Source organism: Mytilus galloprovincialis, chromosome 7 (genome assembly GCF_965363235.1).
Source record: "Mytilus galloprovincialis chromosome 7, xbMytGall1.hap1.1, whole genome shotgun sequence".
NCBI lineage: Eukaryota > Metazoa > Mollusca > Bivalvia > Mytilida > Mytilidae > Mytilus > Mytilus galloprovincialis.
Window position 1 is genome coordinate 10,168,182 of NC_134844.1, and position 13,909 is coordinate 10,182,090.

Consider the following 13,909-nt stretch of genomic DNA (forward strand, 5'->3'; position numbering starts at 1 on the left):
GATAATAAGGAGTCGATTTAGAACAAAACTTTACTATACAAGAGATTATGTCAGTCATTTATCAAAACGCATTGTCACCTGCAGACAATTTGAAGCTGCTTATTAATGATTTATACTCTGTATGAACTTTTGTTACTTCTTCTCCTGACAATGTGATTCAACTAGATGGTCCGAGTACAGTAACTTCACAGTGCATTTCTTTTAAACAATAAATGAAAATAAAAAACATTCCGCCTGCGCTTTTTCAGTTATATTTTTACAGTGTGTTGCTCTACTTTTTGTACAAATTATATCAAAATAAAAGAAAACTTCAGCGGCTCTAACTCAAAACATGGACAATTTTATGTTAAGTGGGTCTTAAAATCTTTTGACAGCTTCCGAAATGCACATTTTTAACCTTTTTCACGTGGACCAAATCACTACTTTACTTTAAAATTACGAATCAATTTTTTTCACAGTGTAGTTTACTCCCCCTACTTGCTATTTGAGGAATAAAACATGACGAAATAAACATGGTATACAAAAAAATGGCCAGTAACACACTGTCCACACTAGGGACTATATTTGTATACAACGAAAATTAAGGGACGATAGCTGTGTACTCGGGCCAGATATGTTGGTAGTGAAATACACAATAATAATTGTTTGAACATATTTACTCAGAAAACTAGTATATATAAACATCGATGTTGTAAAATATAATGAAGGGCAAGCATAGTGTATTTGGCATGAGATAATTCAATAGTGGTTCGGTATTTAATGAATGGAACTATTTGTCAATGTCCTTGATGATAAAAACAGTGTTCTAAATATCTGTAAAAAGTAAAAACACAAAAAACAAAAAAAAAACTCCGAGGAAAATTCAAAAAGCAAAGTCCCAAATCAAATGGCAAAATCAAAAGTTCAAACACATCAAACGAATGGATAACAACTGTCATATTCCTGACTTGGTACAGACATTTTCTTATGTAGAAAATGGTGGATTGAACCTGGTTTTATAGCTGGCTAAACCTCTCACTTGTATGACAGTCGCACCAAATTCCATTATATCGTCAACGATGCGTGAACAAAACAAACAGACACAATAGGTAAAAAATGTAAAAAAAATAGCAGTAAATGATTGACCAAAACTAGCATTAAACATCTGAAAACATATTGTATGTGGAACTATCGTATGACATAAAACAAACCGGAAATTAAATTAGACTTCATACAAAAACATTTCAATCAGACTACATTGAGTAACTTTATCATACGACTCTTACTACATTTATTCGTTTTGTGAAACTTTTTATGATGCAGACAATTATTTTGTCTACTACCGTGAACATCCATGTGATTGGTATACTATTATCAACAGATATCTTGACGATCATCCAATGAAATGATTTTCCCAAAATACTTAATTATAAATGAGTATTGTTATTGGAAAAACAGAGTAGGCAAATATATCATCAGTTGGATTTTTCTAGTTCTTTAAGGTTGCGTTTGTTTTAGTGTAAACATATCTAATTTACTCAAAATAAAATGGAATGGAAACACGTAAACAATAATGATGAAGATCGCTCCGAATAACAATGAACAACAATAAATTACAGTGAGATTAATGTGAGCGTGCAATAATTCACAATATACAATACTGTACGAGTTTATCAATTGAAAAAAGATGAAACAGTAATAACGTAAACATTGGTAATGATTTTGGTGACTATACTTTTTCTTTTGATTTGGCAATAAGCTCCTCTTGTATTTATTTTAAGTTTTAAATTTTATTAGATTATGCATTCATTTTTGAAGGTAAGTCAATAAAAGCGGTTCGGAAGCACAGATTCACAATGTCAATTTACATAACTATAACAATATACCGTTGTGCTGTCAAAGGGTTCTACATATATACCTGATATAATTTACAGATAAAGACCGACTTTGAAGTAGTGGGGCTTGACATTCGTTTTAAAGATCTCGCTTTAGCCTTTTTTTTTTATTTATTTCTCCACTTAACATTAAATCGACCTTTAAGGATTTATTTATTTCTTATATCAAGTATTTCTTATCAAATGGTTGATCAAACAGGATGTTTCGGTACAACACGTATGCATCAACTTAACAAAAGTAGGCCATTCTGATAAAATTGCATATTCGGACTGATAATTTTCAAAATCAGTCCAAATAACTTAAATAATTGGTCAAGTGACAAAAAACGTTAACTTAATCTGAAATTAATCATTTTATGATAATAGTCAAAACACAATTTAATACATAATGGAATAGTCTGCACAAGAGTTTGATGTCGGAAGGACATCGGGAAAATCATGGATAACACTTTATGTAAACGCTCAGGCCAATAAGTGATGGAGCCATTGAGATAAGAAATGATATAAGCACATGATTTCGTATAAACTTTCGCTATGATGTGCATTTTTTAAAATTACACTATAGGAGATTAAACAATGTATGATCTGATCAACAGGATACGCAATATCGGTTTACCTAATAGAAAAGTAAAAACGTTATTTTGTCCCTTTGATTGTTTGCATATCAGCTCCTCTTGATTCAAACCTCTGATAAATCGAAATCGTGACACTGTCCCGTCGGTTTTGAGATAAGGAAATTCGACTGTATTTACGTCACATCAACATTTTATCCACCTTCACAAGAACATTACATCAAAACTGGCAACATGACAAACTGTGAGATCGTTATATAGTTACTTTGTGAAAGTTTCATAATATCCCTGATTTATTCTCTTCTAACGATTTTGACCTACATGTCATTAGACTAATTAATAAATGTTAATTGTAGGCTTATGGTTGTTTACCAAATTATTCTTCCCTTTCGGGTAATATGCTCTGATGTTTGATTTTTTTTTTTAACTCTTTTGAATTGCCATCAATAGAATTAATTATAACATATTCTAAAAAAAAAACATTAACACGGCAATATTATTACAGAATATGTACATACTCGAACAATATCCCCTGCCATCATTGTAGAATCCATGGTTGCATTTTTCACAATTGTTTGGCTGTGTACAAGTTCCACCGCCATAATTTTGTGTTCTACCGCCACGATAGATAATCTTATCGTCACTGTAACTTCTGTGGCAAGCACCATTTAAATTTGTTCTTCCAGCGCAAACAGCTTGAAATTAAATTTTTCTTTAAATCAAAACATAGAAATAAATCCTACAATTACATTCTTAGTGATCACACGGTACCTTTTCTGAAATTAATTTCCATGAGCTTGAGTTAGACATTAAATTATCTTAATTATGCAACAATTTCATCTGTACCTAATTAATACGAATGATATTGCAAGATCTAAATACTTATGTGGCTTCAAAATTATGATTTTTGCAACGATCTAATGCATATCTTTTCTTAAACATTATATATTTCACTATACTCTGTTTCTACGATATGTGTCTACACTTAATCTTGGCAAAACAAATAAATTCAATAGCTATATGGACTTTAATTCAAAAAACAAATCTACAATGACATAATTTATCCGGCAAATTGTATTATTGCAAATGATTTTGTTTTATCTATTTAAAGCTAATGGAAATTTGACAGAGAAACTACTCATTATGCATGGTACAAACTCTTACACATTTAGGAAAGTCTTACCATAAATGCAACTAGTTGACTCATGAACCCATCCTGAGCAGCATGCATATCGGGATCTTGATACTGATCTTAAATACAGGGTAGTTAATTAGTAACATAAGTTATATAAGTTCACTTGAATTCTAAAAAAAAGGTTACATATTAATAAGTTATATTGTATCTATGGAAGATGTGCCCCGACGCTTTTGTAGTAAAGAGGCCAGTTAAAATTATTGCCAATATGTTTGACATCAACTTCATTATTTCATTAATTGAAAACGTCGTCGATGACACAGTAATAATCTCCAGTATTTTTATCGATATTTTTTTTTCTATATTGTACAGTATTTAGTACTCGTTATCCATATAGAATAAATTGTTGAAACTTTTTGTATTTTTAATCTTTACTCTAGTACTTCATAGAACCGTAACAAATTTAAGATTAAATAAATTAGAAAATCAATAGTTATGTTAAGCTTACTATACTATCATACACGTATGTCTGTTCAATAAAAAAAAACTTGCATATTTGGTGGTAATTCCAGTTATCCTTGGATGTATGAAATATGCTGAATAATGTAAAATTGTATGTTTTAAATTGTGTCCTTGATCCTTTTTGCTGATTAAATGCAGTAAAATAAACGAGTGAATAAGTCCAGCCCAATTTCAAAACATGAATTCAGAGAAGCAGGTCTTCAAAATTATGTCACTGGAATCTTGTAAATTGTAATTTAACTACATTACCAGTTAGAGAGCAAGTATTCTCCATCACTTTATTAATTAATGTTCTTAAATGCTCACTTATATTTTGAACACCTCCACCATCCAAATAGCCAACAGCCAGTTGTATCCTTTTTCTTGTAATATTCTCTACGGTAGCACACACTTCCACTATTTGTTAAATGAAAGTAAAAACATATAATTATATATGCAAAATTTTATTTCACCTTTAGATGCAGATTTCAAGTATGCAGAATAAGGATGAGAACCACGTCTATTAAAAATTGAAATGTAAACAGTTCATATTCTATGTACATCGAGCTCAAATATTACCGTTGTGAATCGTCCGTTACAATTCATTTACAGTTTATAAGTAACAAGAACATACCACTTATATCAAACTCAAAAAGAGAATTAACTCCTACAGTGTATATAAGATGTTAATAAACATAGATCAACCTAATGAAGATTTGTAGAAAACATTTAGGCGATAGCTTCTATTCTCTCTGATGAAGCGATAACAAGCAAACGGTATACGGGGAGATAACTCTCATTTTGGAAAATGATCTGTCTCATCAGGAATAATTTTTAAATTGCAATAACTGTTCGACATCATGTATAAAAAGTCTTGTTGACAAGTGAGGCAACTACATCAACAATTCAGAAGCAAAAAGGACGGAAGAACAAAATAAAACAAAACAAAATCAATAGGTCTTATTACAGATATGTCAATAAACATATAAAAAGTTTTGGCAAAGGATTATTTCACAATATGTTATTTGTGAATAGCTAGACATAAAAATTGATAAAATCGAAAAAAATCTTTATTTCATTTTCCTATTATGTATGTGTGTTTGCGTATTCGATAATGGTAGTAAACATAAGTAAATACAGTAATACGATTCCTGTGTTGCAATTTATACCCTCCCCTTTAAAATGCGAGTTTTACTAAAGCAGCGTGTAAAGTTGTTAAACCCAAATGTTTAATGTTGTAAAGTTTTCATATACAAAGTTTTGTATGTCAAATTAATTCTTATTTCGTGTAGACACTTGATTCATTTTGAAATACAAATAAGTTTAAAAGTTCAAAATAATCAATGTTTTAAGCCCAAGTTGAATCAATGCATTGTACTGTATTGTAGTTCCTGTATAACATGCTTCTTAATCAATAAGCATTAAAAGAGAAATTTGGAAACTAGACATCCGTGATACTTACAAATGTTAAAAAATAATGTATTAGCTTTTTAATATGTAAAAGAAATATTCTTTCAAATTTATATGATCTAAAAATGAAGGATCATAATGTTAATGAGATTGCAAATCGATCTAATAAACAATGTTTCTTTAACATTCTCTTTTCAATCACATAAGAAGTTATTTGACGGTGACTGTTTTAAAACATCCGACCTCTAGTAATATCCGTTTTACACGTTAATGTAAATTTGCCACCCATTACAAAATAATGTATCCTAATTTAAAGAATTTTGTCACATAATTAAAAAAAAATAATTGCATGATGTCAAAATGTTAATTGAAGACAAAACTTAAGCCATGCGGTGTTAGAACGTCTTTAAACTCTTCTTATTCTGGTTTTTTTTTCATAACCCTAAGACGAACCTACTTATCACGCATATCGTAATATCACAAAATTACCAAACTCTGAAGCTAATTCAAAACAGAAAGTTCCTAATCAAATGGCAAAACCAATGCATTTTAAACATCAATCGAATGGATGACAACTATCATATGCTTGACTCAGTAAAAGCATTATATATACTAGCATACTAGTACGCCACGGTAACCAAATAGGTAAAGCTGTTACTCACGAACGTGTTTCAAATATTGTAGGTTGTGGATTCCTTATACAACTAGGTCTGTTATTTTAAAGTATGTATGCTATTCCAAATCGTTTCAAGTTTGACTTATACAACAATAAAAAGATGTAGTACATAAATAAGTGCTTGTAAGACAATCAACTGATATTAATGCAAGCAATTATATGTCAACGAACGGTGTTCGCCAATGATCATAGCCCATTTTGTCTAGTCAGCTATGAAAGGCCCCAACGTGAAAAAAGATGAAACAATTTTTAAAGAGAACAAAAATCCTCCTTAATTATATAACAATTGAACAAATCGAAATGAGTGTCGGGTGTGACATGCGCATATTCACTCGACCCTCTCTTATCATAATCAGTTGTTTAACATTACATCTTAAAACGACATTTTAGTTGGAGGTGACTTTACTCATTATTCTGGCTCAAACCCCAAAAAAGGCTGCAATATCTGCAACAGACGACAAACATAAAGTACCTATCTTATTATATATAAGAGTATCCACAGCTCCTGAACAAAATATCTAAACAACAACAACAGTTCAATAAATCATGATTTACATGACAGAATTTAGTGTAAAGACGTTACAATATTTCAGATATTGGCAAGACCTTGTGCAATGCTAAAATATAAGTACTATTTATATGTATGTACCTAGCGGATTTATTTCATTGTATGATTATTCTATTATAATATCAATATAATGGTAAAAAGTAAAATAACAAAAATACTGAACTTCGGGGGAAATTTTAACTATAACATCTCTAAGCAAATGGCAAATCAAACGAATGGACAACAGCTACCGTATTGCTGACTTGGTATAACAGTACGGATTCTTTTTTGTTACATAATGTGTTCTTCTTTTGTAGATGGTTGAGTGTATAGATATAGGAAGATGTGGTGTGAGTGCGAATGAGACAAGTCTCCATCGAAATAACAATTAATAAAAGTAAACCATTATAGGTCAATGAACGGCCTTCAACACGGAGCATTGGCTCACACCGAACAACAAGCTATAAAGGGCCCCAAAATTACTAGTGTAAAAACATTCAAACGGGAAAACCAACGGTTTAATCTATATAAAAAATCGAGAAACGAGAAGCACGTATAAATTACATAAACAAACGACAACTACTGTACATCAGATTCCTGACTTAGTACTGGTGCAAACATTTGCAGCGGGATTAAACGTTTCAATTTTACCAAACCTTCTCCCTTTTTCTGAAACAATAGCATAACATCAGAACATAGAAAACCACACGATAAAATATGAATTGGAAGACTTAACTCAATCCAAAAACGTAAATTATCACAATATGAACGAATAAATTTGATCTGCGATACCTCAATGCAAATGCAAATTTAATAAAATATAAGGGACAAACATTAAAGGCCAAAAAGCAAACAAACAAGTCCAAACAAAGCCATGGCAAAACACCACCGCGAAATATCTAACCCTTCAAAAATAATCACTTACAAAAAAAAGCGGTTTTAATAATATCTACAGGTAAATAAAAAAAAAAATTGTCGTTTTATGTATACTACTTATGTGTATAAAATTCTTCCAATAATTAGGAATACCAAGAAAGTTCTGTCATATAAATACATAAGTTAACACTAGATACAAATTGGGGTGAAAATCAACAATACAACTATACAATTAGAGCTAGCTAAAACTTCCCTGTACAGATTTAAGGAGAATAATCCTGACGTTCATACAAATGTAGTACGAAGAAGTGAAAATTGGTAGATAGTATGTTTTCATTTATTGTTTTTTCTATATATGTGTGGACTTTAATTAACAATAAATAATAATGTAATCAATTGATATTGCAATGCTCGATTAAAAAGAAAAGTCATCGCACATGACAAGACAAAATATAGTGTTTGATTATTTCTGTATTTGAATGAAATAAGAAAAAGATGGAGCAGTCGGTCTCATATATAGCATAGTCTAGTGCATGCAAATTTATGTTCGTTTTAACCTACATAATCTTAAAAATAGAAATCACTGGTATGTCAAAGCATGCAGAGACTCTTACCCTGTCGACACATCCTGTGTCAACCCGTAAATAGATAGTTCGATTCAATCAGTTGTTTTGTCTCGGGTTGTATTGTCAAGCTAGGACATGATTTAAACATTATTGAATCAAAATCAAAATCATCTTTCCAGTTAAAGCAATATGTTGCTTGCAAACATTGCTTTTTCATCAACGATTGGGTCGAGCACAATTAAGGCAGGTCGTCTAACTGAATCTTATTTTTTCACAACAGCTATACAATCATTTCGTTAAATTAAGATGTTTAACTACGAAATGTAAAAGCGTCATCTAGTATTTATCATCGGGGCTGAAAATATTAACAGTCTGTTGTGTTACAATACGTCAAATTATACAATTTACTATATTTTATATATTTATCGGTAAACCACATTGAAGAAAAATAACATAATGAAGTGTTCTCATTTATTTCTATTTTTGTTTTATGTTTTTTTTTTGTCATGCATATTTTCCCGATAGCGTTGTCTTGATGTATTAAGTTTTATCTTACCTCCTATACATTTCCGGGAATATGATTGGTTAAAAGCGTCCGCGTGCAAACCGTGAATATTTGATATTAGGTTAGTAGGGAGGCGGGGCTTATCTCATACAAGGTTAGTACTGGAGTTACGTCCCTTTATATTCCATATTAGGTAAGAAGGGGGCGGGGCATATTTAGTCGTTATTGTTGGCATCTGTTTTTGTAGGATTAATGGAAGTTTTTTCTGAAAACTAACAGTATTGAAGACTTGCTCATTTTGAGAATCACTAGTCGTAATTTCACACGTTCAGATGGTCGGCAAGATAAATTCGTTACATAGTGTGCTAGTGACGTAATACGGTATTTATGGGGTCAGTATATGAATTTACTGACCCCATATATACCGTATTAGGTCACTAGCACACTATGTAACTAATAATATCATACTGTGAAAGTACTTTAATTCTTTGGTATCAATTTTGCGTGGTTTACATGTTTGTGGTGTTTAAAATTCGTGGATTATAGCTTTCTGCAGAAATAAAAAAAACCAAATCGATTGAATAATTGAAGCAATTAGAAACAAACATTATTGATAACAACCATACGTTGTTATAACATTGAGAAAGGGGATGGGGAATATGTCATAGCGACAACAACCCAAACATAGAGCAGACAACAGCCGAAAGCCACCAATGGGTCCTCAATGTAGCGAGAAACTCCCGCATCCGTAGGCGTCCTTCAGCTGGCCCCTTAAAATATGTATACTAGTACAGTGATAATGGACGTCATACTAAACTCCGAATTATACACATGAAACTAAAATTAAAAATCAACAAAAGCCAGAGGCTCCTGACGTGGGACAGGCGCAAAATTGCGGCAGGTGTTAAACATGTTTATGAGATCTCAACCCTCCCCATATACATCTAGCCAATGTAGAAAAGTAAACGCATAACAATAACCACATTTAAATTCAGTTCAAGTAAAGTCCAAGTCCGATATCAGAAGATGTAACAAAAGAAAATAAATAAAATGACAATAATACATAAATAACAACAGACTACTAGCAGTTAACTGACATGCCAGCTCCAGACCTCAATTAAACTGATTGAAAGGTTATGTCTTCATCATATGAATATCAGGCACAATCCCTCCCTTTAGGGGTTTAGTATCATACTATCATAAAATATATGAGAAGAACATAACCCGTGTCATGCCACACGTTTGGGTGTGTTACATACATACTGAAGTCATCATTATTGATTGCCAGTATATCTTCCAAATATCTCAAAGTATTGTTTAATTTTTGTATCAAATGTTGTTTCGATGGGTCCTTGCTAATTTTAGTCATAAATTGTAACTTATGTTGATTTGTATTGCAAAATATTTTCACTTGTTTGTTAGTCTTTGAAAGCTGACAAGATTCAAAACGTTGGAAATAAAATTACTGCTTTCGAATATTAGAGCATCTTTGCTTACACATTATTTCTATTAATTGAAATTACAAAGTAGAAATTGAAATTGTTTCACACGAGTAATATGAATTTATTACACTTATAAACACGATATCAAGTGATGAACATTTTACAGATCATTAAAGGTTTTATTTGGGACAAAACATGTAACTTATAACAACAGTTACTTGAACAAATGCTATACATGTACCTTGAATTGTAAACATTTTTTTCATATCATAAACAAGCCCAATATAAAAAAAAATTGTTCCATATGATAATTATACGGTTAAAAATGAACACTTTATTGTAGCAGATCATCACCGGAAATCTAACAAGTCGTAGATTTTTTTGATTTTTTTTTAGTATTCTATATTGTAAATGGGTATAGTCCTGTCTGTTGTTGTAGTTCATAGTGAATTTATTGATATTAAATGTAATATCTAGATTACATGGCATGCGCGTATCCATGTAGTCAAACATAAATGGGCTCAAGTAAACAAAAGCTCTAAAGTTTGGTCTTAGGAGACAGTAAATAACAAAATGACTTTGCACATTTCTGCAAAAAAGTATTTTCTTTGATTTAATACATTACTGATTTAAATTGGGACACAGACAAAAAATGTGCAAACGATTTAATCCAAGCACATTCAACTTATCATACGAGAAGGACTTGTTATGTTGGTCAGACCAATGTCAGCCTATAAATTATACCGTGTAAGACTTAATAGTAGTAGATAAGTATTGGACAAGAAAGAAAGAAGAACAAACTCAAATGTGTTTGGCTGAATCATACGCATATTTTAATAATAACTGTATGACGGCGGGCTACAATGTAAGTGTTGAAGTTTTGAAGCAGAATTATATCTTATGACATGTTTATGTGGGGAAATGTCCATATGGTACTAACACAAATGAATGACGATCAACTGTTCATCAGAGGGAATTTACACATATGGTCACTTTTGCACCTGAAAATTTACTATGGGTGTAGACAAGGATTTGTATAGTTAGTACAAATCCTTGGTGTAGACAACTGGTGCATGACTGAAACTGAAAGTCCCATATGTATAGGCGAACATATTTATCCGTTATATTGGTATTTGTGTAACATACTTAATATTGCGATGGGGAACCAGCCTAGGGTCTTTCCATCTCCTGATTTAGACAACAGTTGTTATATTTTGTTTGATACTTAAAGTTATGGATAAAGCCATTAAAAAATAACCAAAATAAATGGTTCGAAACACAGAAAAGTTCTTTATCAGTATTGACATTTTGCTAGATACATTAAGACGTTGGTTATAAAAAAAACACGAATAATATTGAGAATTGAAATGGGGAATGTGTCAAAGATACAAAACCTCGACCATAGAACAAACAACAGCAGAAGGTCACCAACAGGTCTTCGATGCAGCAAGAAATTCCCGCACCCGGAGGCGTCCTTCAGCTGGCCCCCAAACAAATATATTTAATAGTTAAGTGATAATGAACGCCATACTTAACTCCAAATTGTACACAAGAAACTAAAATTATAAACAAGGCAAGACTAACAAAGGCCAGAGGGTCCTGACTTGGGACAGGCGCAAAAATGCGGCGGGGTTGAACATGTTTATGAGATCTCAACTCTCCCCCTAAACCTCTAGCCAATGTAGAAAAGAAAACGCGTAATAATACGCACATTAAAATACATTCCGAGAAGTCCGAGTCGGCTGTCAGAAGATGTAACAAAAGAAATAAACAAAATGACAATAATACATAAATAACAATAGCAGCTAGCAGTTAACTGACATGCCAGCTCCAGACTTCAATTAAACTGATTGAAAGATAATGTCTTCATCATATGAATATCAAGGACAATCCTTCCCGGTAGGGGTCTAGTATCATACCATCATAACATCATAACATATTTAGCTATATGTACGAATGATTTCCGTATACCGATGATAAAATTTAGTAAATATTTTGACTAGTTTGTGATATCGAAAACCCTGGTGTAATAATTTTTCAGGAATACATAAATTTCTCTTGTTAAAATCTTAAACATTGTTACATACACGAGCGAATCGTACAAGTTGAGATATATAAACGAATAGTGTTTTTGTTTATTGCTTCTAAAAAAATGACCTGAAAGAGTTTGAACATATACATTCACATTCTGACTTATTAAATGCCCTTTTAATAAGGTGTGTGATTTTTTTCTTAATGAGAATGTGTGAGGCAATGTGGCATATAGGGTAGAAAATTCAAAACTTGAACAAATTCAAAATCACCAATATAAGCATGCAATTTATCAAGTACTTCCAACGAGTTCTTGACACTCAAAAAGTAATTAATTACACTATTTTTGGAGGCCTTATTTGAACAATTTATTATCAAGATTTTGATTGTACTGGTAAGAAGAATATATAATTTAGTAGTGGAACAATGGCTTGTAGAGGCCTTATTTGAACAATTTATTATCAAGTTTTTGATTGTACTGGTAAGAAGAATATATAATTTAGTAGTGGAACAATGGCTTGTAGACGAAATAAATCTATATTTGTACGGTGTTTTATGTAACTTCGGAAGGCAATACATAGTTGGGACTTTCGTTGTAATAGGTTCTGCTTGTAAAGCGGTAGCTGAAAGTTTATGTTTGTTACAGATGTCGTTTTCTGAAAATGGAGTCTGTTGGAATGTTGGGGAATTGGTGATTTCTTTTTGCAGAACCTCAATGTAAAATTTACGTCAAACAATAATAGCATTAACTAGTTCATTCTTTAAGAATGCCGTATATAATGAAATATTTCCATAAGTTACAAAATTATTTGAGTACTCCAAAGGATGTTTCCAAAGTGGTTTCTCGACTTTCGGTACTTTTGTCATTTAACTTTGTACTATAAAAGGCAGATAATGTTTTTAAACACTGTATATGCCATTATAATGTTGACAAGTAAAGTTATTTTTGAAGTTTTGTAAACACAGTGAATGTTTAAACTTTAATTTCTCTCTGATACCGATCATAATATTGAACAATTTTGATAGGCATTTGTATTTTTTCCCAATATTGAAATACATTGAATACTGATATTAATGCATGCATCTTCTCGATAAAATTTAACTCTCGGAACAAAACCAGATATTCACAATAAATTTGCAATACTTGAACACCGTTACTTATCCTTTCAGGATTACTTTTTTGATAACCGAATGACAACAATAGCAATATGGATTAATAAGTACTGTTACTGGTACTAGTAATTTGTTTTGCACGTCGCATCCTCTGCTTATTCAAATTCAGTTGTACATAACATAACTTACCTTGATTCGAGACAAAAAGAGAGCAAAAACAAGATAAAAAGTCCCAAATGCATTGCACTTCCTATCATTGTTTATATAACGTTTATACTAAAACGTGTTCAATTTTTGCCTTGGATTTTAACTCAATGTAATTTACAAACAACATTTACCACTCATAGATCAGTGATTATATGAGGTAAAAACGTTAATGCAACGAAAGTGTTTTATTTTGCTGTCTTGCGCAAATAAAATACTCAAAAAGGAAGAATTGTTATGCTTATCAATAATTGGTTAATATATTTTGGTAACTAGGAAGTCAAAATTTAACCAATAAGTAACAAGTTGATCAACTACATCTTGGAAGTTTTAATTGTATCTTATATCGCAAGGAATTTTTACAAGATTATTATAATAAAATATAAAACAAAATCGATAGGAATGACAAAACAACAACCCATACTGACCATTTCTGAAGCCTGTCAAAGAGAAAGAA

The 13,909-nt window shown here is 31.4% G+C and overlaps 1 protein-coding gene across 1 annotated transcript in view; it reads right to left on the reverse strand.

Moving 5' to 3' along the window:
- LOC143084125 (uncharacterized) overlaps positions 1 to 13,578 on the reverse strand; it is a 31,705-nt gene extending 18,127 nt beyond the window's left edge. The window contains exons 1-4 of the mRNA XM_076260533.1: positions 13,438 to 13,578; positions 4,410 to 4,499; positions 3,630 to 3,697; positions 2,965 to 3,141 (exon numbers count right to left, since the gene is read on the reverse strand). Coding sequence (XP_076116648.1) covers positions 2,965 to 3,141; positions 3,630 to 3,697; positions 4,410 to 4,499; positions 13,438 to 13,505 — 403 coding nt within the window. The 5' untranslated portion in view covers positions 13,506 to 13,578. The remainder of the gene's footprint in view (positions 1 to 2,964; positions 3,142 to 3,629; positions 3,698 to 4,409; positions 4,500 to 13,437) is intronic.
- Positions 13,579 to 13,909: the final 331 nt, after the last annotated feature.